A 9,458-nucleotide genomic window follows, 5' to 3' on the forward strand; every position below is an offset into this window, starting at 1 on the left:
AAAAAAAAAAAAAAAAAACACACACACACACACACACAACTGGAGGGGCGACTCAACATACAAAAACCAAAGGAGAGTGAGAAAACTTCTTCAGCCTCTGCCCTCTTTTCCACAGTTAATAACTCCAGAACAGCCCCAAGCCTATCTCACCAATCTGGAATCTGAAATTGGCTTCAGCATGGGGTGAGTTATGATTACATCCCAGAATAGGTTAAAGCTCCACAGATTAAACTTCAAGTCTAAAACACCCTCAGAAAATCCACTGCTGCAGGTCTAGTTCCTGCCCAACCCTCCTTAAGACCCCTAAGCTCCTGAAAGTGGCTGTGAGTCTGTGCAGAAGAAACTGCGTTCACTCTCAGGTTACTTTGACCTCTGGGACCCCAAAGAAAAGGCTTGGAAGAGATGGACAATCTTATTCTGTCTTGTGTAGCCTGCTTTAGGCAGGGCACAGTCAAGCCTCACCAACATTCCACTCCAGACCCAGACCCTGGGTAGGGAGAGCAGTCAGAGAAAAAAAATCTCATAGGTCCTGGACTTTGTGGTCTTTTCTGAGTTTCAAAGGGATCAGACTGATTTGTGACAATCAGAGTCTGAGCAATACACACACAAAAGATTTCAGTACTTGAAGAGGGTAGAGTAGTGGGGAGGACAAGGAATCTTTTCCTTGGCTGATGTATCAATAGGAGTCCCCCCATAAAGGTTTTGATGTCTCTCTGGACCTTGTGCTTTGGCCTTGGTAGGGACTGTCCAGCGAGAGTGACAAACTACTGGCATCTAAGTCCCTTCCCTCTCTCCAATGAGGCCAGCAAATGTAAGGCTATGCATCCTGGGTTTTGATGGTTTGGTCTGCGGAACTTGGGCTAGGAAACTTTTCTACTGAGACTAGCATCCCATCCACCCACGCAGGCATGAGGCTCATCACGTTGCTTTGCCATATGGAGAAGAACGCGGAAATGTGTATGGTATCACCCACAACGGAGTACCAGTCTCTTGTTCCTGTATGAATCTTCGTGTCTGTGTTTCTGTTGTGTGCATTTCTGCGTTAAAGTGCTGCGGGGAAAGGGGACTGAGTATTGGATTCTCACCCATCCCCACTCCCAGCGAAATAACGCGCTGGTCGGTTCAGTTTTTTTGGTTTTGCCTCCATGTGCTTCGCGCACCTAGGGAAAATGCTCAGAGAGCTTGATGCTGCGGGAACTTCTAGGGCTGCGCGAGCAAGAGCCCTGCTCGGAGAAAGGAGTTATTACTGCTTGGAGAAAAGCTCCAGTCCTGTGGGGCATGTGAAAGACACGGGCCTCAGCTCTGCTCGGCTCTCTCCGATGCGCACCCGCCTCCTCCGGGCTCTAGCCCAGAAGTCTGGCGTCTGCAGATTTACCAGGCTCAGCCTTCTCTTTCGTGTCCCAAAACCCTCAGTTCTACTTGCTTAGGCAGGATCGAGCGCTGCCAGAAAGATTCCAATAGTCGATGCCCTAAAGAGCAGCCCCCGGGGGGCGGGGGGGGGGACAATCCTCCCCAAAAGCCGCCTTTCCTCCCAGAAAGGATTCTAAGCCCTGCAGCTGCTCTTCCTCCAAATAAACTTTTAAACTTCACCAGAGGTTGTGATGTTCCGTTTCTGATGAAAATGTGAAAAGCTCCTCTACCCGGGAAAAGCCCTTCAAGAGTTTCACAAGATAAATATTCAGGGACCAGGGGTAGGGTTGACAGAGGCAGGGGGGGCCTCCTGGAAGCACTAAAGGAACTTCCAGACCTTCCAACTCCCGCCGCCGTCAGGCTTACTCTCCATCCCAGTTTCCCCGCGCCCTTTGGTGTGGTGGAGCCTTGCGGAGGTAGGGCCGAAATTCTACTTGAAATCACACCATTACCCTCCCCCGAGTAATTAGTTTCTTCAATTTCTAAACCCTGAATGAAAAAGAAATGCGGCAGGGATTTTGAGGGCAGAGAGCTCTTGAAGAGCACTTTGAGCAGTGGAGGTGGGTACAGTTTGCAATAAAGCCCTAACCCCTCCCAGTCTCTCCTCCCCAGCCGGGCTCTGCTCCCCAGTTAATATACACAAATGCGCCCCCATGCACATCTCCTTAACGTCAAAGCTGGGTTTAAATGCCTCAAAATTCAATGGTCTTTGATTTGTTCGGTTCCAAAATTTCAACATTTGGGGAGTCAGAGATTCATTTCTCTATAATGAAGGCAAAACTGAGGTAAAGAGAGAATACCATAGCTAAGGTACCAGAGCCTCTACTCCCCGGGTGCTTGAAGCCCATGAGGATTGGGAGGCTGTTGCTGGCCCAAAAACTCTTGTGGAACAATTAGAATAGCTAGTCCAAGGTCGGGTAAATTTACTCTTCCCTATTCTTGACAACCCTGGTTGTTCCTAACCCCCTTTACACTTGGCTCTTTCCTCCAGGAATTCAGCTCCATTTGGGGGCTTGGGAGGTTGATTGGAACAGAGAATTGTCAGCCCTGCATCCCTGTGCTTACTGCTCTGAGATTAGTTTAGGCATCTGGCTTAGCCTAGGGAGAGAAGGCTGTATCTGTGGCACAGCTCTCTGTACCCGGGTGGGCAATAGGTCTAGTACAAAGGTCCTGGAATGAGCTCCAGGGAATGAGTCAAGATGGGGCAGAAGATAAGCAAGACCCCTGGAGCTTCTGGGAACCTTCTCACTTGGCCAGGAGACTGGAGCACATTTTAGGCTCTCTGATCTCAGCACCTCTCCCCCTTGCTAAGTACTGGACATACAGTTCCTGTGATAGGATGCTGGATTTGTGAGAGACCTTGTTATCTCCCTCAACTTTCAGTGCCAAAAAATTTTTAGGGCCATCTCTTTGTTTCAAATTTTTTCAAAGGATTGTTTTTGCTCATCTCTAAACATTTCATAAATTTCCAGGGAAGGAAAGTAGAAGAGAATAGGTCTTGGAAAAGGTTTGACCCCCCTTCTTTGGCAAAACAAAAAAAACGGTACCTACCAGCAGCAGCAAGGTGAAATAGATTTAGGTTTACTATTTTGTAGCTGCAGTGGAGTGGGGAAACTGTCTCAACTCTAGGGAGGCTGGGGCAGAAATGAGGCAGAGAAAGAACTCAATTGGGTGTCTGCCCCAGAGGAATAAGAAGGAAGATTTTGCGCAATATAGTACGAAGCGTGATAGGGTTCAATTTTATAGATTCATTACTAACAAAATGTGAGCCAAGAAGTCTAAATTCTGATTTGGGCTCTGCATAACCTTTAACAAGGCACTTCTTTGTCTGTAAATTATTTTAGCATCTTTAAAACCAGGACCCAGCACAGACACAGGCTTACAGCCCTAACTACTGTGGCATTCCTGTCCTTTCCTCCAATAGACACTACAGACCTGCCCTGTGTCCTCTACCCCATCCCTGAGCAAAGAGCAGTTTGCACTGGGAGTGTCGACATTCCTGCCAGGGCCCTGAGTGGCCACCTAAAGAGTGCTGCCATGCCTTAAATTGACAGAAGCATAGCCAGGAGCATAGCCTTCTCCACTTCTCCTGCACACTGTGGAACAGGGAAAGCAAGGGATACACACTCATTGCAACCAGCCTCTGAATGAGGAGACCATCTGCTGAACAGGCCTAACAGATTCTAGGGCCTGCTCTTTATTCTTCTCTCAGGCCATGCAAAGGGTGACCAAACCCATGTTAGCTGGTGGTTGGCACCAGCTACCTACCCACTGAATTAGGTGAATCCTCTGACTCCGGAGACAGATCTCTGCAACAAGATGTCTCTCAGGTTGAACCTCTTTTCCCCAAAAGCCCCATCCCCCCACCTAAGATCCTGGTTCAGGCCTAACATTTGGGTTAAAGATCCTTGGAGATCACCCCAGCAAGCCAAGGGCCTTTTACAAACCATGGTAAACATTTTATTTACAAGTTTAAGGCTTCTTAAATGCAGCATGTCTTTATGCCACGATCCCTGGCGAGCAGGAACAGTTCAAACACTTCACAGTGTGGGCTGCACATGTCCAGAGAAGAGTTCCATAGGAATCTTTGGTGGGGACACACTTATGGCCTCTGGGCTCTGAGCTCTGGGCACCAAGGGGCATGGAGTGAACACTGAAGAGTAGTCTTTGCTGCATCTCTGGCCCCAGCCCAACGCCAACACAAAATCCAGCCCGTATGTGGGAGGCTGCGCGTAGAGTCCCCTGAGTCCTCCTGAAGTCTATAAGCTGCCCAGCGGGACCTGGGGAGGCTCCGGGCTTTTGGGAGCACTGCTAACTGTGGGTTGGGGTGCAGGGAGCAGCTCCGAGGTGCTACTGCCCCCGCTGCCAAGACTGCTTGCGCTCCCCGTGCTGGTGCTGGTGCTACTGAGGCTGCTAGCGCTGCCGAAGCTGAAACTGCTGCCGCCGCTACCTCCTCCACTCCCACCGCTGCTGGCCGCGATGAGGGTGCCGGCGGCCGAGGCCTTGATAACAGTTGTTTGGTGAAGAGATCGCTCAGCCCCCTCAGTCCGCTCGGTGTCGCTGGGGACCATGTCCAGAGACTCGGAGTCGCTGCTCTCGCTCTCGGCCTCGCCCTCTGAGCGACTGGGGCTCCTCTCCTCCTGTTCGCCCTCGGCAACCGGGGCTCCGCCTGGAGGCTTCTCGCCGGCCTCCTTGTCCTTATCCTTCTGTGCTTGGGCCTCCTTGGAGTGGCGCCACTTCATTCGCCGGTTCTGGAACCACACCTTCACCTGAGCGGGACAGGGAGTCAAGATGAATAACAGGCTGACTCTCTTGCACCTGCCAGTCACCTTCTAAGAGTAAAAGCACCTTACTAGGTGCAGTTACCAAAATCCCATATAAGCACAAGGGACCCAGAGGCAGCTAAGGACTAAAATGAGCCTAGGGATCCTGGACCACTGAACCCACTAGGTCCATTCTCAAAATGTGGCCCCCAGACCTCAGATTTGAAATGACCTAGATAGTTTGTTGAAAAGGCAGATTCCTGCAACTGGCCCTAAACCTACTAAAGCTCTCTACTCTAAATCCCTGTTTCTTGACCTCACTTGAGTCAGGACTCCTGTAAGAACCTGATTAAAGTTGTGGACTGCTGACCCAGAAAAAGGGGTATGTTCCCATGATGATACACAGAATCTCAAGTTTTTGGTGAGACAATGTTAAAATTTTTCTCTCCACAAGGTCCTATCCTGTACTATCATGATCCAAAGCAAGCCACTGCAAAAGCTATTATTTTAAAGAATAAAAGTGGGATGCAAATGAGAAAAGAGGTGCAAAGAGTTAATCCTAGCCGAGTAGGGGTATTGCCAGGCTTTGAATAAAAGAGATTTTTTTTTTTTTTGGCATATTTTTACTCCAGAGTTGATAAGAACCCTGCCTCTGACAGGGATAAACTAATCTTTCTTGGAGATCAGAAAATGCTGGAATTAACGTGAGCAAAATGGAAGAAGAGGGTAAAAGATGGAGCAGAGAATCTATATAAATATATGATTCCCTGGGGGACCCAACCCGTCCACACAAGTTCCAGCTTCCCTTTTAAAAATAACATCCACAGCTGGTGGAAAAATGGCTGGGCTCCTCCAGTGTGTGTGTAAGGGGTGGGGGGAATGCATGCACAAGCCACGCACACTGGGGAGCCGAGTTGTGTAATGGAGAACAGAAAGATACAGAGATAAGTCAGGGGACCATCAGGGATCTAAGAAAAAGAAGGCTAACTTTGGCTTCTGCCCTGCTGGTGACAGAAGCTACTGCTGAGATAGGTGGAATGAGGTGTCTCTTCTGAAGTCAAAGCTAAAAGGAGAAGAAAGGAAAGGAAAGGAAAGGAAAGGAAAGGAAAGGAAAGGACAGTTCTTGAATCGAAGAAAAAGAAAACTAATTCAGGTACAATAGGTTTCTTATTGTCTTGGGGAAAAAAAATTCAAGTAGGTAGAACCTGCTGAAATTCTCTTGGGCATTTTAAGAAAACCTTTCTTTCTAGACACCCCAGCCCCCACCACAGAGACATCCTACAGAGCCAAAGCCGTTAGAACTTGGACCTGTGGCCGCTCTAAGCGGACCCTAGTGGAGCTAAGTAATTCCGTTTGAAATGATATTTTCACTTCCTCATAACTAGGGATTTCACAATCCAGTAGCAGCAGAGGAGGAGGAAGGGCAGAAGGAAAATAAAATTAAATTAAAAACAACAACAACAACAATCTCTTGACTTTGGGCTTTTATCTCTTCTGAAATAAACTGCCTCCTATAGCGAACTGCACTCCAGTTGAGTACATAATTATCATCTCCCGCAGTCTATTTGCTTTCTCAGTGGTTCTTTTGCCTGTTGGCCAAAATAAACACATACTGCTTGTTGACATCTTCGGGGATGAACAATTCTCCTCCTAGTTCTCCCTCACCCCTACCCCACCCTCCTCTCCTCCTGCCTCAATTTTAAAGTTCACAAAACCTCCTTTAATTCAAGACACTGTGTTTTGATTTCAAAAGGTGAGTCGGTGGGGACTGAGGGGGACTGAGGAGTTAGGACACCCGCTGCTGCCCGCCCACCCGGTAGGGCACTATGTGCTGGATCCCTGGCTGACTTACCTGTGCATCTGTGAGGCCCAACATTGCTGCCAGCTGCTTTCGGTCTGGCTTGGTCACGTACTTCTGGATCTCAAACCTTTTCTCCAGGCCTTTCCTCTGCAGGTTGGAAAAGACTGCACGCGACCAAGAACGCTTCCTCTTGTATGTCTGTGGCATGGTGTCCTTCGTGAGCACAGCATAGGGACCTACCACGGAGTCGGATTCGGAGCAGAAGGTAAGAGAGGGAAGAGAGACAATTGCAGGCCTGTCTCACTGGGCTGCTTAAAAGTGTTTTGTATTAACAGTTGGCTCCACACACACTGAATGGCCTTTCCTAAGGAGGAATTTCACAGCTCTTAGAATGATAGTCAGAAAGCTTAAAGCAAGGGTGGAGTGGGAAAGCCAAGTAGCTTGTCAATCAACTCCAAGAAAAAAATAGTCCTAATATTTGGGCATGCAAAGAGTAGATTAAAACATCCCTGAGACATCAAAGATCTAGTGATGACACCCCTAAATTTTACTTTGTGTATGTACTCCCTCATGTGCCCACATTCAAAACCTCTTAAAAGCAGGAGTGTTTGAAGTTACCCCCCCAAATGTGTGTATTTTAACAAGCAACGTCTTTTGAGGCTTCATTCACAAATCTCTCTATCCTTCAAAAAAAAAAAAAAAAAAAAACTAGGGAAAAACCCCCACCCAGTGACCCACCATTGCACACACCTTTTTGCCCCCCCCCATCCCCTTTCCCTCCATTCTCTTCCACTCTCAGCTGTCTGAAGCAAGCGCTAGCTCTAGCTTGAGGAGAAATCTTCCTCATTTCTTTCTCCAGACTTGGTAGCCTCTCCCACCCCAAAAAGAATTGCAACACTGTGTCTGCCGCTTGAGGAATCAGTCCTGAGATTTCTGACAGTCATATGTCCTGCGCTTGGGCCGTAATTCGAATGTTTTCCATACCTGGAAATGTGTCTTGGAATTGATGCTGAACTGAATTTCTTGGGTTGGAGCTTAAGGGACTGAGGATAGCAGAAGCCTCATTAATAGGATCTAGGGATGCGAAGAACTGGCCAGCGGAGGGTTGCAGGCCTGGAAGGTGCACTCCTGCAGGTCGTCCACCAGTTAGCAGGGATGTGAGATCTGGGAACAAGGAAAATAGTTGGTTACATAGGCAAATGCACACTCTTCAGAGATTTGTTCCTGTTCTTCCCCACTCCCTGGATTCACAGGAGCAAGTCCAGAGAGACCCCTCTCTCCATGAGGAAACATTCCCTCCCCACCACAGTCCCCAAAGAGCAATGCTGGGAATGTTACTGTGTGTCCCTCATGTCCACACCCACATATATGGCTTTCCATGAAAACAGCCTTAAGGAAGTCACTTTCAGGAGACTTCCAGGAATTTTACAGACCCCAAATCTCCATCCCCACTCAGCTGTCTACCCTCAAGGGTCAATTTTATTTATCTACATTTTTGGGTAGAATATTACGAGAAATCAGATAAATGAATGTGTGTGTGTGTGTGTGTGTGTTGCTGGGGATGAAATCAGATAAATGGAAAGGAAAGCTGTTCCCCAACAAGGCTCTCCTAGACAGAAAAAAAATATATAGTTCTCTCTCTAAATATGGTTCATAAGACAAAGTATAGTAATTTTTGCAAACATTTACACTGACCGTTATATGAATATTCATTCTGTATCTTGTGATTTTGAAGCATCCCAGGCATATTTTTTTAAATCAGAGAGTAGGTGAATTTTAGACTTAATATTCTGTAATTTTCTTATGATTCGTTTTCTTCTCCCCTATTTTACTGAGTTGTCCTTAATTATAAACACACTGAACCACACCTCCTCCAAAACCCGCCTGAGGCCTTGGGAGTGATCATCGAGGCCTGAAGTCTTCCACCAAAGACCTACCTCTCAGCGTGTTGCCTTCTTTGACTTTTGGGTCAAATTCTGCAGACAAAATACGGTCAATTCCAAATTTGAGGTCTTTGCTGGAGGGAGCCGGTGTCGAGCCACTATGGTGCGGGATCACACGGGTCCCCGAGGCCGAGGTCTGCAGGGAGCCGGCCCGGGTCGGAGGTGCGGGCTGTTGCTGTTGCGGCTGTTGCTGAGGTTGTTGCTGAGGTTGTTGCTGCTGCTGCTGCTGCTGTGGGTGATGGTGGTGGTAGGCAGCTGAAAGTGGAGACAGCCTCTGCGGGAAGCCAGCCGGGACTTCGGAGGGCGCCACCACCGGGGTGGGACGGAGCGGGGATCTGGCGGCAGCTTGAAAGGAGGCGTGCGGGTGAACCGAGCCCAAGTGCGCGGTTAGGGCGGCAGCTGAAGCCCCCACCAGTCCCTCTGGAGCCGTCCCTGGATCCCCCACGCCGGCGTGTAGGATGTCTGCGATGCAGAAGGAGGGTTTCTTGACAGCGGCAGGGTCCAGGGGGAAGGAGCAGCCACCCGGGCCGGCCGAGGAGCAGTAAGCGGCCGACCAGAGGCTAAAATTGGAGGCATAAAACGGAGCCAGCCCGGCCGCGAACATACTAGCCGGGTGAGCCGCGCGGCGGCCGCGGTCGGGCCTGACCCAGTGAGTGGGTGAATGGGTGGGTGCGCGGGGAGGGGCGGCGGCCCCGGGGAGGACGATCCGCTTTCTCTTCTCCGCCCGCCCTGAAGAAGAGAGGCCGGGAACCCTAGCGCCTCGGACGGAGGAGGCGGGGGCCAGATTTTGGCCGGTCACCGTCTCGGCCCCTGGTCTTATGTCAAAGACGGCGCGGCGCCGGCGCTCCTCGCGGGACAGAGGCGAACACTGAGCGCTGGAGCCACTACTAGGCGGGAGGGGACCGCGGCTCCGTACACGCGGGAGAAGCCGGGAGACAGGGGCCGGTGACCGAAAGAAAAACCCGAACAGCTAAGCCTAAGAGCTAAATTTAAAACAACAAAAATAATCCGTTAGTTAAAAAAAAAAAAAAAAAAAAAAAA

General features: G+C 49.4%; 1 protein-coding gene across 1 annotated transcript; it reads right to left on the reverse strand.

The window, feature by feature from the left end:
• Positions 1-3,847: 3,847 nt before the first annotated feature.
• On the reverse strand, positions 3,848-9,450 carry Hlx (H2.0 like homeobox). Its single transcript, XM_015483620.2, has 4 exons — positions 8,412-9,450; positions 7,459-7,638; positions 6,526-6,710; positions 3,848-4,679 (listed from the first exon to the last, which is right to left on the reverse strand). Exons 1-4 carry the CDS (start codon positions 9,019-9,021, stop codon positions 4,170-4,172), a joined length of 1,485 nt encoding a protein of 494 aa, XP_015339106.1. The 5' UTR covers positions 9,022-9,450; the 3' UTR covers positions 3,848-4,169.
• Between the last annotated feature and the right edge of the window lie 8 nt (positions 9,451-9,458).

The sequence above is a fragment of the Marmota marmota genome, unplaced genomic scaffold (assembly GCF_001458135.2).
Source record: "Marmota marmota marmota unplaced genomic scaffold, marMar, whole genome shotgun sequence".
NCBI lineage: Eukaryota > Metazoa > Chordata > Mammalia > Rodentia > Sciuridae > Marmota > Marmota marmota.